Source organism: Eulemur rufifrons, chromosome 18, assembly GCF_041146395.1.
Source record: "Eulemur rufifrons isolate Redbay chromosome 18, OSU_ERuf_1, whole genome shotgun sequence".
Lineage (NCBI taxonomy): Eukaryota > Metazoa > Chordata > Mammalia > Primates > Lemuridae > Eulemur > Eulemur rufifrons.
The window spans coordinates 48,796,480-48,815,571 of NC_091000.1; the positions used below are offsets into that span (position 1 = coordinate 48,796,480).

The following is a 19,092-nucleotide window of genomic DNA, read 5'->3' on the forward strand; positions in this document are numbered from 1 at the left end:
AATACTGTTGTGCAAATGGAGCATTAAAATGAATAGTCAACAAGAGGAGCTGGAACACATGGGGAAATGAGCTAACCCAGGACAGGGTCAAAGTCATGAGATATCTTTTCCACTGCATGCTATTCTTCTCTTCCTAATGAACCAGGTGTCCATTATCCTCTTCCTGAATTTTTAGTGGCCAATTTTTAACTGCAACTGACTTCTCTCCAACGTCTGACACACACCTGACCAATTGCTGGCCAATGGCCCATGCTAAGTAGACCCAAACTGATCAATGTTAAACTAAAGAAAAATAAAATTGGAAAACCATCCTGCTCAATAGTCACATAATGGATGCATCTCCCAAAAAACCAGAAGTGATACCTGGATTATGTGCCCTGCTTTGTATATCTGAGATGGAGTGTGAATTCTTTATCTGCTTATTCTTAATTTAGGCCTTGTGCATGGCTCAAAAAGGAAAAACCCCCATGAGCTATGATTTAGGATTATAAGAAGATTCCTGGACCCCTCCTAACAGTGGTTCTGCTCATCTCACAGGGTCTTAGGGTTTTCTGGAAGGCTCTGGCCCTTGCTCCACGAGTGGCTCTCTGCCTTCTGGCCTGTCCAAGTGGTCTCTTTGGGACCCACAACTCCTGAAGGGGCTCCATTGCTCTTCTGGCACTTAGCTTCATTGGGTTCCTGGGTGCATAGTTCTCTTCACTTCTACTGGTCCTTTACAAGGATAACAGGAATCAAGGTGGCATCTGGTTTGTCAAAGTCTCAAAGGACCTTGAGAAGTCAGTAAGTCCACTCTCTGCTTTGACGGTACCTTTGTTTGAGGAACATGCCATAGATTCTAACATATCCACAAAACAAGCACAAAAGCCCACATAATTTGAAAGGAGATTAGGAAGGAGGAAAGGACACTTGGATAGGAACAGCTTTGGTGCAGCTCTTTTTGAAACAGTATTGCTTAAAAAAATATGCAATGACTCTTACTGCATACAGAGTTCCAACTCCTTAGTAAAACTCAGGGCTATTCATCATCTGGTCTTCTACTTATTCTCTCTTCAGGAACAGCTCTTATGCTAAACCTCAGAGAGGTCCTAACCAGCAGCAGGTGTGTCTTGTACCACAGTATTCTAAGTGAATGTGAACTTGACTGCTCTGAGACTGAGCACGTACTGTATCTCCCCACTACTCCCCATGGTCTGATATGGGTCACATCATACATTTATAGAGGGTACCCTGTACTTATGAGGGTATTACTGCAAGGCCTTGCACAAACATCACCTCCTCTGAGGCTTCCTGAGCATCACAGATGGAACTAATCCCTTTCCACAGCACTCTATCACGAGTGTGGGCTCCATCACGTTGTGTCACATTTAGTTCAGTTATGGGGTCTGCTTCGCTCCCCATGGCCTTTGCTCATGGAGGCACATACCCAGCTTTGTCTTCTGATGCTTCTCCCACTTAACAGCCATTAAAGTATCTGTTCCCATCAGCATTTATGACAGCAGAGCTACACTTGGAGGAAACAATCTTGTGTCTGTCTGCCCTCCTGAAGTCACGCAACGGCAGCAAACCATCCAGTCTATGTTATTGGCACTTACTCATACGCCAGGCACCCAGGCAGGGGAGGTATAAAGGATGATGAGGGAAATAGTTGTCCACACAAGCCCCACCTCCTATCACTCTTCTCTCCGACAGATGAGCACTCTGCTTGCCCTTCGAATCACACGTCATTGCTCATACCCGCATCCCTTGCAGGACCCTCAATTCACAGTAATGGGAACTGGATCAAATCTGTAATTCTATACCTTTCTGTTAAATTTTATCTTTTTTCCCCATGATGAGAGCAGGCAGTGGCATTAGCAAGTTACATTTATTTATAATGGTTCCCAGATTATCTGAGAACTGAAGGAGGTCAAAATTCCACTTGTAAAATCATGTTATTGGTATAAATATACATATGAATAAAATACCTTCAGCCTATAATGTAAGTGAATATTTTTGAAATGTCTTATAAAGAGTATTATTTTGATTTTTTACAGATGTCAAAGTATTCTCTCTTAAAACCACACATTAAAAGCAAATATGCAGACAGAAATTAAAGGCCTTCAAAAAACAAGAATATTCATAAAACCTCATTCCAATCGACTATATACATTAATCTGGGCACATGGTAGAATCAGCTGTGGGCCTCTCTCACTCTGTTCTTGGCTGTGCTTGTAGATGGTATGCAAAGGTCACCAACCAACTTTAAATGTATAATTCTACACCAGGAAGGAAGAAGTTCCCCATGGGAGACTGTAAAAACCATACCCAAGATCTAATATATATAATTTATACAAATTATTTATTAGTGTGCTCTGTTAATATAATTACAATGTGCAATTGCATATACATCAAGAATAAATTGCTATATCGAGTCATGTGCATATTTGACACAGGTACATTCAGCGGTACCCCATGGTCTGCTGGGTGGTGTTACTTGTGTGAGTGTGTGTCCAGTTACTTCGTTTACCTCCAAAAACTCATCCTGCAGGGCAATCTGTAGCTGCCTCAGAGAAATTCAAGTAGGGCCCATGGAATCATTGCTGGCTTTTGTTAAAGGCATATGAAGGAATGTTTAGAACTCAAATGCTAAGGGTTGGAGGAAGACCAAACAAATGTGCTTCAATTACCAAGAAATGGATCTGTTTCTATACTCCAAGGGGGAAAAAAAAAAAAGGAAAGAAAGAAAGAAAAAGAAGAGAATAAAGCACCAAGAGAAGAATGCCTGGGAAGAAGAGGTGTTGCCCTCGGCTCCTCTCTGATGGCTAACAAAAGCACCCCGCACGGGAAGACTACTGCAGGGGAGACCTTTACACAAAAATAAACTCTTTTTCTGCTTCTTCCCCAGAGTCACTAGATTTGCTGCCTTGCTGGCCGTCTTTACTGGAGGACCGTTGCTTTTGTTCTTGACACTCCTGGGCCTGCTGGCCCCAGCTTCTTCTTGAAACTGAAATAGAAAGGGAAGTCGTTCAGTTTAGTGCAAAGTAATACCAGAGGCTTGATCAACAGTGGGGTGAAACAGGAGCCCTGAAAAGTGGGGTGAGAGGAGGGGCTCGGGATGAATTTTCTCAGAAACAAACACGCTATTATGTTTAGAGACTCGAGACAGAAATTTAAAACAAAAGCAGAAACAAATTAAAACAAGAAGACACAGAAAAACCAGTCTATGATAGAGTGAATCTATCATAGATGCGGTCAAGAATCTGAGGAGAGGACCCCAGAGGGAAGGGATGGTAGGGGAGGGAGATGCAGGAAGGGGTGCCCTGACTCTGTTCTGCGCCAGGAGACCTCTGCTGTGTGAGGGGGTCGTAGCTGTCCCCTCACACGGCAGAGTAAACAGGGCAGACACAGTCTAGGCACTGGCTGCATAGATGTCCCATTTGATGCTTTCTGTAGATTTAGGGCTGGACATCCCTGCTTTTGGGGGTGGGATATCAGGAAATGCCCTAGGAATCTTTGTTAGACCATTCTGTGTCTCAGAAAACCTCAGTTTCACTCTCTAAGCATACTTTAAAGAATAATGTCTTATGAAAACAAATTAAATACTAACTATGATACATTCAGCCCTTTTGGAATCAACCTCTAGGTAAAAGAATTACCATTATTGTTGCCTGTTTTGATTACATATAAATATGAAGAATCTGCTGAGACTTTACAATGCATGATGGGAGAATCATTACTGGAACTGAGCCTTTGTTATGTGTCAAGCACTTTCAGTTTTATTATTGCTACTGCTCACAAGTATCCTGTGAGATATGTTTAACCACAATCTAAACTAGATCTGTCTCTCCAAAGCCCATGTTCTTTTCAACTAGAACACAGATTCACTGCTATGATATTTTGGGAAAAGGTTCAGATGCTGTACTCCAGCACAGTTATTAAGGGTTATTAAATACTACTCATCTTGTCTATTGTATAGACATCATTTGAACTAAAAATACCAAACCACACACTTTGTGTGGCTTAAAGGAAGATGCAACTACCTCATTACTTGGAAGTTCAAATGATCCAATGAAAAACATATTGTATTAGTAATGAAAAGACTATAGGATTCATTTGATGCTTCTAATCATTTTGATTTTTGCATTCTGCTGAAAAACTCATCTTGCCAGGAGCTAGTTATTTAAATGTTTAATTCACTGAAGAGTGTTACAAGAATTAAAAGCTCATTAAGCCTATAGTCAAAATGCAAACATAATAAAGTGCTTCTCTTGCCAATTGGATGTTAAAGCCAGATTCTGATCTCTAGACAATAAAAATTTTAATTTTTTAGTTAATGATATTAAGTTGAAATTACCCAAAATTCTGAAAAGAAAAAACTTTTTCATAAAAGTATATAATTTTTTAAAATTTGACTTTTTTTTGTTCAACAGCTTCAGGCAAAGTCTCAGATGGGGGAAGAAAGCAATGAACAAATATTACTATTGATTTCTATATTTTAAGCTTGCATTGGGTGAAAAAATTAAAGGTACTTGTTTTATTGGTCCTTTGAAAGCTGTTAATAAGCCATGTTTGGAGAAAGAAGGTAAATAAATTTCTATAAATATTTTGCCCTTTATCATAAAACCAATTTGATACTCAAAGAGTCCTTTAAATACTAAGAACAGGTGATGGTAAAATATCACCATGAAGATATTTTACAATAAATCCAACTTCAAAATAGAGCATTACTTGTGATATGTGCTAGATAGTTTTCATTCTATCTTAAACCAAATAAGTTTCATTCTATTCTTAAAACCAAAATAAGTTGTTCCTCTATATAAATTGACTCAAAAACAAACTTTCAATACTACAGGTTCAAGAGAGAAAATAAATATGGTGATAGAGTGCTCATTTCTCTTCAGAGCGAATATATTTGTTCTAATTCTTAGATAAAAAGAATAATCAAATTTTTATCCTTCCCAATATTTTAGCTTCTTGGAAATCTCAGGTCTAATTCATGTTACATGATATGACATAAGAGTACTTTCTAAAAATAGAGAAATTCATGTAACCAAAAATGCTTGTTCTAGATAAAAACTGAGATACTGCAATTTATCCAACATAGTTACTAAGAGGAAAAATGGCATGTTCTTTCAAGAGGGCTGGCGAAGCATTTCACTATGGTGGTAACATTATTTAAAAAATTCATTCTAAGTATATTCACCTTCATTGATTAAACTCTACTGACTGTGGATGTGTATGTGATGAGACTAGTCCCAGGCTGATATGTCCTTAGTATGATAGGTAAGCATCATTCATGGATAGAAAAACTGAAGTACAGCAAGATCAAGGAATTAAAATTACACATCTAATGTGGTGAGTTTGGAAGCCAAAGTGCTTGGTCTCCCAGGCTCCAGCCTTGCTAGGCCAGATCCCCAGTGCAAACAACTTTGTAGGGGGAATGTCTTTGTTAAGCTTGTTTTTGAGCCCTTAGGGAGCATCTATTTGATTGCATATGATTAAGATGCTAATTACAATAATATTAAAGTAAGTTTGGTCAGGCTTCCATTAAAGGATGGTCTAAACAGAATTATGTCTGTTTGAAACTTAAAACTCCAGAGTTTATTTTTCAAATATTTATAAAATTCAGACATTTTACTAATTTAGGCAGGCCACCTCCTAGGCAACTTGATTTAATGCTTGATTTTACACATGGGAAAAAATCAGATTGTTTTACAAACACCTCTTCAATGCAACTATTTGTACAGTTAAGAGCGCTGGAGCATCTCTATGCATGTCTCTGTACACATAGTTTTTACCATTCCACATACCATTAAAATCAATTAATAGAAGATACTCGAGTAAATGAACAGGTAATTTATTCAACACAAACACTCCATGTATAGTCACACATCCTGTCGATAGTGGCAATAATTGGTGCAGAGAGGCTCAAACGTGAAATCTGTCATTCTTGAAGATGATTTGACTTTGCATATATGTGCACTAATTTTAAAGCTCTGACACATGCATATAAACTCAGAATAAGAAATTCATATGAAAATTTGATATTTTCTCCATTGTAAGCTCCACTGACATCCATTTCGTCCAGGAGGAAAACATTATGATGACTTTAAAATAGTATTCAGTAGTCAGTCCTGATTTTTTTATACTTTCTAGCAAGAGCCCCAAATGCCAACCAACTGTTAAATTTATCTTGAAGAACTCATATAGGGGAAGTAGAATTTGGATCTGGTAGAAAAAGTAGAACAGAGCACTGGCTTACAGACTATAAGCCACAGCCAAGTATTTATTGGCTACAGGTTGGATTATGGAAGAGGCAAGTGTTATATAAAAGGAATCTCGGAATTAGATGCCCTGTACAAGTAAGAGCCATTACAACGCAGAAAAGGCTGAAACCAACTATTTTCTTCAAGAAAACAGGATATACTCTAAGAAAACCATCAAAATTCGCAATTAAATGGAGAAAGGAAATGATATGAAATTAAAAAGATGCAGTTACAAATATTTCTAGTAAAAGAAATTAAGCATTTTACCTGTCAAATCAACATTAAAACAGCCACACAATTAAAACAATAATCATGATAAAAAATATGCAGCATGCTTTGAGAACAATAGCCTCTGTTTGTTTCACAAATATCTGATTTAGGGAAATAAGAAAGCTGTTTTAGTGTAAACAGAGCTGTTATTAAAAGACTTAAAAGAAAGTACACGCAATGATTTAACAGAATGGCTCTGCTAAATGCTATTTTTTAACCGGAAACTATTCAGAAAGCAGACTGCTATGCAGTTCTCAAAGGTGAAGACAGTCAAGTGCTAGGAATCGGCACTAACAAAACAAAATTAAAGTATTATATATAAAATTATTTTAATTGAAGCTCCTGTAAAAATCACTTTTTAATGTCTGTCATTATTTCAAGAAATCAAAGCAGAAAAGCAAATACAAGATGGTCCTATTTAATTCCATCAAAATTTGACACGGCCCATCACAATGAGAATTTAAAGCTAAAGGGGTCATGGAAAGATCTGAGACAGACACAGAATTTCTTCTCCTTGCCTTTCTGTGCTTTGGGTTATCTCTGTGTCTGTGTCTGTGTCTTTTTACTCTAACTCAAAGCCTTACCGTATGATCAGTGGGGTACTGGAAGAAGTTACCTCTTTCTATGTCATATAAAGTGATTTTAGTGGCCCCTTGAAGAAGGACCACTGCATGATTGGTGCTTTGTTAATAATCAAGTGATACGAATCAACACATACAATAGTTCAAATGTAAACTTCCAGAATCTAGAAACACCTATGTAACCTTAGGTGTCCTTAGCAAATGAGTCAGTAAAGAGACAGAGATTCTGGCTTAATACACTCTCAGAAATAACTCTACCTCTCTTTAGAAAATAACTCTCTTAGGGGTTCATTTATGTAACTTTTCTATGACCGAAGATAACAGAGGTTTTCTTGGTAGTATCAGAGAAGATTCCTTATAGGGAGAAGAACTATGTTTCTATAAATAAATCTACTACACAAGAAATAAAAGTGAAGGGCCAGCTCAGTTGGTTTACTCTAGGGCAGGTGCTACCTGGTCCAAACAGAAAGTTCTTTCCGTATGTGACCTATAGACTTTGCTTTATGCTGTGAGTGGCGTCCTTAACTCCACTCTGTCATCTAGCTAGTATGTGTGGAACACCAGGCAAGTAAGCATACATGCCTTATCCCTTGGTATTGGTTGAGAAGGCAGGCTCCCAGTGTTGTTGCTGGTGGGTGGTTGGTTGATGCTTTTTAAATTCTATGTCAAGGAAGGTTCTTAAAGACAACAGTTCCCACTTGAGGTATCATAACTCATTGGGCTGTTAAGCTGTGAGGTGGATCACAAGATATTTGTTATCAATAATAAAGTATTAACATCTAATACTTTAACATCTAATACTTGGTTTATTCCTTTGCAATAAAGACAAGGTATCCCTACAATAAGGTCACTCCCATTAACTTGTATTCTGAAATGCTTTCTTAGGAGGCAGTAAAGGGCATGGAGTTACAGCTAGAATGCTGGGCCATGCATCAAATCCCTGGAGCCCAAATACGCTTATCAGTTAACCCCTGACAAAATTTTACAGGAAGACAAAATCTCATTCCAAAAGCGGAAGTCCTTTAAGGAAAAATCTTACATATCAGAATATTTTATATTCTTTAAAGATACTATGATTTCCTTTAAAAGATTTTTGAAGTCATATTTATAAAAAGTTATTAACCAAGAAGCTGATGAGTACATTAGTCACAGGAAAGACATTTCCTCTCTGAGTCAGCAATGCTTGTTCTAAAATTTCCCATCGGAGGATAAAGCTGATTTGAAATCTGTCTTCTTTTCATCTCTTGGGATGTTTTCACCAGAAGAGAACATTATAGAATTTACTACTGGGCCAAATGGAAGACAGAAGTCATACAGAACTGCTAGAAAACAGAATAAATTGTTTTTGGAGGTTAAGAAGTGTGCTTTTTTTGTCTTACTAAAGGGTCATAAAATGTTTACTAGAAGATCATGACCCAAGGTCTGCATTTATCAGTGGCTTTTTATTGATCCTTTCCTAAAAGAGTGTAAGATTGGGCCAATATTCTCTAAGGATACACGTTCTATCTATTACAAGAATTTTTGATCCAACCACAGGTGAAACCTAACAGAAGAATCAGGATCTAAGGGAAGAGAATAGGAGGCATGACCCCAAATATAAAAACAAACCTATGTGATCACAAAAATTTAAGGACAAGTCACTAAAGTAACTTAATCCTCCTAAGAATTTCTAATTTTAGATTTTTAAGTCAACATTTTTTGCCCCAAATGGAAGGACCATCCTGTTGCCATTTAGAAAAACAGAAACAACCCAACTCTTTTGTATGACTAATCCCTGACCCAGTCCCATAAGAGAAGGTACTCAATTAAAGTTCATTTTTGTTAGTGCCAGTTCATAAGCTTCGGGTCAGTGGGGGATGATAATTGAAGGCTCTAACCATTTGTTGGCTGTGACTTCCTGTGCCCAATTGCATTCACTTCCTCTTCTGCAATGGTGGAGTACAGTTTTGAAGATCTTTTCCCTCTACTGGAAGGCTTGCCATTGTCATGATCTGAATGTCTTTTGTAATAATCTCCTCTTTGCACTACTGAGGAAAAGGGATTCATTTTACCCTTTATATTAGCACATACATCAATGTGTTGACATTAATATTAAAAATATTAATATTAAAATGAAATATCAGCTTACCCGCCCCACTTAGGATTCAAGGAACCTACAGTGTTGGTCCTGGGCAGATACAGCATTATCTACAGAATTCAACAGCCAACATTATGGAAATGTCGTGCAAAATGAGGTGAGCTCTGAGTCTGCCCCAAAAAGGTGCTAACAAAAAGACCCCAGTATTACCATTTTGATTCCACAATGGATTAACGAAAATCACATTCACTATGGAATAATCCAGAAGAATCATAGCAATTTACCTGTTTCAGAAATTAGATGGGCACGCTAGTCCAAAGGGAAGCACAGAACACGGAAATGAAGTAACCAGCATGAATAATATATAAGAAAACAGAAATGAGCACAACAGAACAGTTTATAAAGACCAAGATAGGCTTCACAAGTGGCTACCATTCCTAGGCCACCTTAGTGGACAAGCCAATAAATAAAGTCAGACTCTTACCACATCTGACATTTACAGAATGTCCTCAGACTTCATGTATATTTTCAGGCCAATTTCAATACAAAGTGACACCATCAGGATGATCCCTGTGAGTAGCTTATTCTGGATCCCGGATGGGAAAGTCACAGTCTCCGTATCTCTGCCATCCCTACCATCTGACTGGAAAGACGGGGGCATGAATCGTTCCTCATATTTGCTACTAGAGAGAGTGAGGAAGGGAATCAAAACATCCACCCCTGAAGCTCTGAAACATCTGAGGAGCAACACATTCTAATTCCAACTTCCTGGGGAAAGAACACTTGACTTTTCATGGCAGTGAAAAGCCTGCTAGTGGTATCCGGTATCTCAGACACTTTGTTAACATGGAGAGAGGCTTCATGACACACATTCTTACTCGGGAGGCTGGTGGGTTACTCTAGGCCCTGTTTTGATCATCTATAGGCATCTAGAAAACACCAATTCCCAAAAATGTTAAAGATTTTTTTATTCAACCTTTTGACTTTTTTTGGGGGGGGGTGGGGGAAGGCAACTCCTTCTATATTTCAATTGCTTTTGACAAGATGAACATTCCTACTTAACACTACCACCCCTTCCCCACCTTCTCTTTTCTCTCCATTTGGATTCTTTTAGGCATTTTTAAAACTTCCTTAAAAGTAAATATATAAAGTCAGCAGTTACAGAAAAGAAGGAAATAAGGGCAGGAATGGGGGAGGAGCTGGGTGGCCAGGACTGGGCTATGAGGGGACACTTGCTGGCTTAGGCCACTCTGAACTGACACCACCAAATTTTCTGCCTTTTACACCAAGTCTTCCAAAGGCTTTGCCTGTAACACTGACCCCTGTTTTTGTTTACTTTGTGTGAAACAGATACCAGCCACCTTTTGTGGCTTTAGTTTCTCTATTTGACAAGTGGTTTACCAGCTTTGGTCAAAACCCCACCTTCTTTTATCTATAGCCAACAGGTAAGTGAACCTTCTACCCCCCCCCCAAATAAATCTGCAGGATGGAGATGAGAAAGTAGACAATGTTATTTTCTTATTAGATTCCCAAGTCTCAAAGACAGTGCTCAGCAACACTTTCAATGAACTTCAACTTAAGACTTTTATCAACAAAAGAAAATAGAACAATGTAGGAAGATGTCAGAGCCAGAGAGATCAAAGGATTCTAAAGTATCAAATAAATATAAAGGAATACACAGCAACTCCAAACCATAATGACAATCATTTGGACACAGATGATGACTTGCATGGCTCTATAATTTCTTTATAGATAGTGCTTAGAGACAGCATTTATACTACACTTTATGGTAGGACAGAACCCAAATCAGTTGCACATTTAAAAGCATGGGGGAGGTGGGTGAAAGAAATGGCATAGGTGCTAAAGCCACCACCATGCCTCACCTCTGATAATAGCTGATCACAACTCAATCTGATTTGGGAAGAAAGCATTCAAGTCACAGGATTATCTTGCTGTGCTCCTAACTCCAGCAAATTAGAAAGAGGAAACTGGTTCAATGACACTGAGAATGTCAATGCAGGTGTCACACTTTTTGAGAATGAGCAACACTTCACCTCATAACTGAGTGAGCATATACAGCTGTCAGGTCGCTCAGGCCTGGGTGAGCAGCTCCTGAATCTTAGCAATGGTGATTTACCACAACTAGGGGAAGATTTTCTTGGAAATAATGAGACCTAGCAATTGACAGGTAGTCCCAAATAGGTCATAAAACCATGTTTAGGGAGCTCCAAACTTGCTGGGAGCCAGTTCAGGAACATCTACTAATTACTCTGGCAAAGAAGTTAGACCTTTCAGTTGGATATCTTGGCTTCGTTTTTCATTCTTCATTAAGATCTAATGTTATCAATAATGTTGAATTGGGTTTCTGAATTAAGAAACTACTCTGGTTTCAAAAATTTAATCTAAGAGATGCTGACATTAACATACTCTAAGATATTAACTAAGTTTAGGATTAATTCCTTTCTTTTAAAATGACCCTCCTTGGGGAGAGCTAATTCAGAGAAAAAAAAAATCTTACTTTCCTGGGAAAACGTCCTGGGACTTGGCTGGGGGCTACTCTGGCCATCTCTCTCCTTGTCTGAAGGAACTTTTTTCAGGACCGGCGGAAGAAGAGCAACTTTATGGGAACTTGAGCCAGATGGAGAGTCTGGGATGTCCTCTATGGAGACACAAACACATGAAGCAAACTGTTCCATAAACTGGATTCCAAGAACATAAACCTGGTAAATATTTAAATACAAATGACTTATTTTTTTAAAAAAAAGCATCATAGAATTTTTCTGGCCCCAAATTAGTTTTATGTCACTGCTCAGTGAAGTAACATTCACAAACATCAGAGAGAAAAATAATGAATACTTATTATTCATTATGAATAATGAATACTTATTTTAACCTTTTAACCTTTAAAAGGTTAAAATCCGCAGATGTGAATCTATCCTGTAGATACAGAATTTCAATGAGCTGATATTTGAAAATTAGACTGTAAATGAACCACATGTTCCTTCTGCCTCAAACACAAAGGCAGTTTGGTTTTCTTAAAATACGTAACATTTATAACCCACTGACTTTACCCACTGTCAAAGTAAATTAACCAGAACATATATACATACATATATGTGTGTGCAATGCATGTATGTAGGTACATGTACCTACAGACACATACTGAGATCACTAAGAATGGACTTTTAGAATCAGAAAGGACTTTGATCATTGGACAAATGAAGAATTAAATCACCTGCTAAGCTAAAAAGATGACAAAATAGCTAGGACTAGAATTCTAGTCTCAGATTTACTGAATTTCACTCCTTTCTCTGCACTATTAACAGCAAGGTAATTCTCAAGTTGCTGTGGGTGCCATTTATGTAGAAGACAACCTACAGCCAGGTTCTCTTTGGCCTTACACTTCAAGTCTCCTACTTGCTTCATCATATAAACAGGGATGTGATAAGACATGTGAAGATAACACCATCCACCTTCACAATCTCTCAGAACTGTGGTGGAAAGGAAATGAGATGATGTATTTGAAAATGCCTGATGAATTCTCAAGCTCTAGAAAAACATTAGTTTGTTAACACAATTCTTGATATACTAAGTGCTATGAAATATATGAACACATTTAGGAGATCAACTAAAAATAAAAGCTTCTTCCAACAGAACATTGGGAATTCAGCTAGTTTTATATTCAGCATTAGAAACTGGGAGTCAAAAATACAGTGGTCCCCCTTTATTTCAGGGAGGGATGTTCCAAGATCACCAGTGGACGCCTGAAACCACAGATAGTACTGAACTCTATATATACTATGTTTTTTGTTATATATGCACCTATGTTAAAGTTTAATTTATAAATTAGGCACAGTAAGAGATTAATAATATCTAATAAAACAGTTATAACATACTATAATAAAAGTTATTAATACATGAATGTGGTCTCTCTCAAAGAATCTTATTGTACTGTATCATGAGTCACTGTAACCACAGAAAGAGAAACCTTGGCCAAGGGGGACTATTGTACTCTACAAACTACGTTAGTTCCGTTTCATCAGAGCTGTTTCCTCATTTCAGACCAGAGACACACCTAGCTGATGAAAATGTCAGGAGCAAGTCTCCTTCTTTCGTAGTCTAAAGACTGAAACAGGATCCGCACTTTTCACCTCTCACAAAAATGCACACTTCTCATCTCTCCCAATAATCCAATCAAACACAGGACTGACAGAGGGCCTGCACTTGCCACCTCTCACAAAAATCAACTCCAACGAAGGATTCTTACACTAATGGTGAAAAGTGCTACGGTTCTTAAAATAATGGTGAAACAATGGTGGAATAATACTTAAAATAATGGTTTCTTCAAAGGCTCTAGTACCAATTTTTGTGAGAGGTGGCAAGTGCAGGTCCTCTGTCAGTCCTGTGTTTGATTTGATTATCGGGAGAGATGAGAAGTGTGCATTTTTGTGAGAGGTGAAAAGTGCGGATCCTCTTTCAGTGTTGAAACCACCTGTGGAACCCCATCCAGCTGGCCCTGGGAAGCCACCTAGTTATGATGTGACTCCCTGACCAGAAAAACCCTTACCAGGCCTTGAGGTGGTTCTTGGTTTCTGCGGGATGATGGGCCGTGCTGCCAGGCTGGGTTTGGGGGACTGCAGGAGGGGCTTTGGGCTGGTAGGTGTGCTGGAGGAGCTGCGAGACCTGGAACCCCCTTCCACTTTGGGTTCTGCTTTGGCATTCTTTTCTGGTGTTCCCAAACCAAAGCGGCTCTCTGGAAGACCTGGGTGCAGTTTAGGCACTAAAATTAAAAAAGCACATACCTTTACTTTAAAAATCAAAGGTCAAAGAAACCAATACTTTGAAGCTAGAATTCTGGTACAAACTCTTATACTCATTTATTGTCATTTCTCATCATAGACATTTTAGAACAGAAACATGCCCTTCTAGCATATTTTTAGAATCAAAACATGCCGGTGAAAGACGAAAATTCTTCATAGAAAAGCGATAAAGTTGTTGGCGCTTTTCTGACCAACCTTGACTATTCCAGAGATGACAAACTTTACATTTTATAGAGTACAGCTCCACAAACATGTGTGAAGAGAACAGTGGTTCTTAATGCGTTTGAAGGCTTTAGGTCTTTCTCAGATCTGGCACGAGGGACAGGTATAACCCAGGGCGAGGGCCTCAGTTCCGGATGGTAATCAGGGCTCTGACCCCAGTTCTGAGTGAGGCGGGCTCCGCTGACAGCCACAATCTCACATCTAGTGAGAACGACTCCAGAAATGTCATCCCATCCCCTGCCTCCATCCATATTGCTGCCTTAATGTAACCAGACAACTGGCGAAAAAGCCAGTAAAATGGGATTTATTGTCCAACTCTTACTGCATAAAGATACTATAGCTAAGTACAAGAACTTCAAATAGCAAATTGAGGATTCCAACACAATATATACGTTACTGTCCAGTTTCCATCTCAAGTATCTCAGTCTTTTAAGACACCTAAAAAGTCAGAGGGACAAAACATATCGGATTTCAGGCATATTCAAGCTGCAAGGGAAGAATATCCCTCACATCAAACAAAATAGCCACTCATCTTCCACATACCACGTATGGCTTATTTTTAAAAACATCAGCTATTTCCTCCCTCCTTTGCCAAAATGCCCATAATTTAGGGGTTCTCAATGAAAAAGTAATCAGAATTTGCAAAGATGCCCTGCCCAGGCACAAGGCTATAGTGGGGGGAAGCGTGTCCCAGTTGGAGCTGGGGCAGGTGAGAGGATTTGGTCTTTCAGGTAAGAGCTGAAAACAACACAGAGGCCCATTCTAGCCTCGCCACTTTTATTTACCTTCTGTCAATCACATGTAACAACTGAAACCAGAGGGTAAGTGCTTTTCCTAAGGGGGTGACAGCAATGGCCTGACTTACCTACCCCACCTCCATCCAGCCGTTCCATGCTGCTCAAGGCGGGGCTGGAAGAATCCTGGCAAATGGCGTCATTCCCAAGCTTCTAAAAAATTCAAGCATCACCACCCGAAAAGGTGCACATTTATTTAATGCATAAGGAGAAAAACAAAGCAGATAATAAGTGACAACAAATAAGAGCTCCTTAGCTTGACCACTGTTACAGCGACCTGACCTGACCTATCTGTCTCCGCAGGCTCTCCTGCTGGGACAAAGCTATGAGAAACACATCCTATTCTGTGTTCACAGTCAGGCTCTGGGGTCCAAAGTGTGGCTGGTTCCTCAGAAGGCTCACCACAGATAAGAGGTGCATGTGGCCAGGGGAAGTCAGCGGGCTTGGTGACCTTTCCTCTCTTTCTTGTTGAACACTACACTGGCTCTGTAGCCCCTGAAGCTTTACACTCTGGAAATTTACAGGACCCACTCCAGGTTTGTTTTCCAAAAATCTAGTTGAAAAGCAGTGGAAATCTTTCTAACCCCAATATACAATACAGATGAAAGGGGCCTGAAACAGGCAAAGTCTTCCTTGCCACTGAAGTAGAACCAAAGGACACAGATCTACTTAGGAGGCAAATACAGATGAATGGGCCTGAATTAATTTTTAAAAAGTCTGCAGGTGGGTGGAATTCGTGATGGCAAGGATGGGGAGGGTGAAACGCCATTGTCTCAGGGTAGGAGCTGTAACTGATATGCTAGGATCAGCCTCTCCCTTCCCAGTGCAGGAACTTCACATTAGAATGAGGCGTTTAGACACAAAAAACATATGTAAAGCAAAGTCCAGTGTTTGCTTAATAATACCTAACGATCCTATTGGCAAAGATGATCTCCATCTACCTCTTGTCTAAGTAACAGAAGAGGTGGACAGGTAGATCTGGCGGCACGATGATTCCCAAGGCAGTCTGACCTTCAGCCTATTTGTTCCTGCTCATCTCACACTTTTGACAAACCTAAAAAGCAAGTATCTTCAGCCAATTCCTAGCTTTAAACTACTTTTACAATATATGAAGGATTATTTGCAATGCAGGTGAGATCAGCCTCACTCCCTGCATTCATCAATCTACTCCAGCCACACAGTCCCCAGGAGTGCCGACTCTCTCAGAAGGCGGCCCCCAAGTAGCAGGAAGGCTGAGGAATTTCTCAGCAAGACTGCAAAAGGTCCTCTTTCGCTAGTGGAAGATGCTAAGCAGGTCTCTGAGAAGAAATGTATACACAAGGGCGGGCAGCTAAAATGGGCACATTATTTGGCACACTATGGAAAAGTGATCCCCAGGAAAGGAAGTCCCATGCTAGCCGTCTGTGCCTAGGACAAGTCTCTGCTAGGCAGGGCTGAGGACCAGCCATGAAGCTCCATCTGGGACCCCTCCCTTCCAGGCTCTTCCAAGTGCAGGGTGGGCACTGGACGGTAATGACCTCCTTAAGTTTTGTACCCTGGGTGCCTCATTTGCCTGCATCTCAAAAATAATCCTGAGGTTTTTCTGTTCTTTTTCCTGCCAGGTCTTCTCAGGTAATTATAAATCCCAAAAATGACTCTATGGAGTAAGAATACAATAATGTAATGCCCCCTGTCTTTGTGTACAGGCAGCTGACTTGGTGGCCCCCCCCCAGAAGAAAAGATATGAACGCTAAGCATTCACCTGCTATGAATCCTTTGTTAATAAATGATTGCTAACATATCTTCATATGTACTGTTCTTTTTCTTTAAATACATATATTAAATGCCAATAATGTAAAGAGATTACTCAGAGAAGAGTGAAGACACCATATATTTTATCAACAGTATAGTGACCACTGATCCCTATGTTGCTACCTTTATAAAGAATACAGTCATGGCACTTTAGCAAAAATATTCAAAAGTTACTTTTTTAAAAACTTTCTCTTAATATTTTATTGTCGTGATAGAAGACTCATGACTGGTCTGTATTTTAAACACTAAAGATTTTTAATGATGGTTATTGTTTTAAATTGACACTTGGCCAGACACAGAGGCTCATGCCTATAATCCTAGCCTTTTGGAAGGCCAAAGGGGGAGGATCACTTGAGGCCAGGAGCTTAAGACCAGTTTGGGCAACATCGTGAGACCCCATTGCTAGAAAAAAAATGTTTAAAAATTAGCTGGGTATGGTGGCTTGTCCCTATACTCCTAGCTACTTGGGAGGCTGAGCCAGAAGGATCGCTTGAGCCCTACAGTTTGAGATTGCAGTGAACTATGATCACACCACTGTACTCTAGCTTGGGCAACAGAGGGAGACTCTGGTCTTAAAATAAATCAATCAATAAATAAAATAAATAAATAAATAGGCAGACACTAGATGGCGCTAAGAGATCGTTGGTACTATGCAAGCCCTGAACAAACACAAAAACTAAACCATAAGGATTTTGTCACTTTGAGCTAATTTACATATCAAAGCTAAAGTATATAAATAAATTACTCTAGTGTTTCTCATCTTCCCACCAAAAGGAAGTTGTTCATCACTGGAAATAATGATAAAATAAACAGTACATTAGTAAAAATAGCACACATTGTTATAAATTCACAAAATGGATTAAAGTTTAAACATTTCCTTGGGCATCTGACTCACTAACGATGGTATTGTAGTTGTTCCAACCAATGAAGGCCACATGATGCCTCCTTTGTTAAATTAGCAAAGTATAGTTACATGATCTCTCCCAACTGTGTTCTAAGGGTTCATGAGTGAATTAGGAGTAATCTGTAAGCAGAGAATTGCTAGATAATGTTGGTGTTGATGGGAGAACTTTGGTGAAGAGTTGTAAAATATGTGGGATGGAGGATTTAATACAACAACAACAATCAGTTGTTTAGAAGAAATATAAAAGAATCCTCTACACCTGGTATATAGTTTACCATTACTTCCTGAAAATCAAGAGTTCACGGTATGAACTGTTTCATTCTGATACTTCAAATAAAATAGATGTGCAATTTTCCTTTCTTTGGAGAACCAGCTGTGTTAAAGTAAAAAGGCTCAGGATAATGGACAGAGACCAAAACCTGAGTTGAACATGGTAACATTCATCTTAGTGATCATAAGGATACAGTCCTTCAAGTAGCTACAGGAGAAAATAGAGCTAATAAAAAGGAAAGAAAAAAGACAACTTTCTACTTTAAAAGGAAGTTCAAAGAATAAACGGTGGGCCAGCCTCGGTGGCTCACACTTATAATCCTAGCACTCTGGGAGGCTGAGGTGGGAGGATCACTTGAGGCCAAGAGTTTGAGACCAGCCTGAGCAAGAGCAAGACTCCATCTCTACAAAAAATACAAAAATTAGCTGGGTGTGGTGGCACATTCCTGTAGTCCCAGCTACTCAGGAGGCTGAGGCAGGAGGATTGCTAGAGCCCAGGAGTTTGAGGTTGCAGTGAGCTATGATGATGCCACTGTACTCTAGCCCAGGTGACAGAGCAACATTCTGTCTCAAAAAAAAAAAAAAAAAAGATAAGTAATGCTTTACATCAGATTTGGGGGGAACTCAGCAATTTTTAAACCACAAAGTTTTTCTAGCTATAGACAATAGATACCAATGGTCAAGTATTCAATTAATTCTAACAGAATACCTTGACCTTTTTTTTTGTCTTTTAAATCTGGAATATAGCAAGAATTTTTAGGTTTGGAAAAGGAAATAAATTATGAAATAACTGGAAAATAAATTCTACCTTTATATAATTTTAATCTGGTTTCAGCATTTTTATTTGCCTCTGTTAGTTCTCCATTTGGATTCAGCTGACTCAGTCTTTTCCCCCAGATGCGAGCATTTTCCCAGAACAGTTCTCACATGTTTGCATGACAGGCACAGGAAGCACCTGGGCAGGTGGGAAAAGGCCGGCATCTTCAAAGCCAACGGCCTACCTTCAATCTCTGTGCTCTGCACAGGGCCATGACGCTGGGGCCAAAGTGAAAACACGGCCATGCCTTCATGATCTGTGCTCCAGGTTCTTCAGGAATAAGTCTTTTGTTTTTGGATTT

The 19,092-nt window shown here is 39.2% G+C and overlaps 1 protein-coding gene across 2 annotated transcripts in view; it reads right to left on the bottom strand.

Moving 5' to 3' along the window:
- Nucleotides 1–2,435: 2,435 nt before the first annotated feature.
- Nucleotides 2,436–19,092, bottom strand: part of CARMIL1 (capping protein regulator and myosin 1 linker 1) — a 304,319-nt gene continuing 287,662 nt past the window's right edge. Inside the window, exons 34-37 of one of the 2 annotated variants that reach the window (XM_069493053.1) lie at nucleotides 15,081–15,162; nucleotides 13,741–13,935; nucleotides 11,692–11,832; nucleotides 2,436–2,983 (exon numbers count right to left, since the gene is read on the bottom strand). In XM_069493053.1, the coding sequence (XP_069349154.1) occupies nucleotides 2,847–2,983; nucleotides 11,692–11,832; nucleotides 13,741–13,935; nucleotides 15,081–15,162 (555 nt within the window). In that variant the 3' untranslated portion in view covers nucleotides 2,436–2,846. Of the gene's footprint in view, nucleotides 2,984–11,691; nucleotides 11,833–13,740; nucleotides 13,954–15,080; nucleotides 15,163–19,092 lie in introns of both variants that reach the window. The other variant, XM_069493052.1, reaches the window with a different exon arrangement.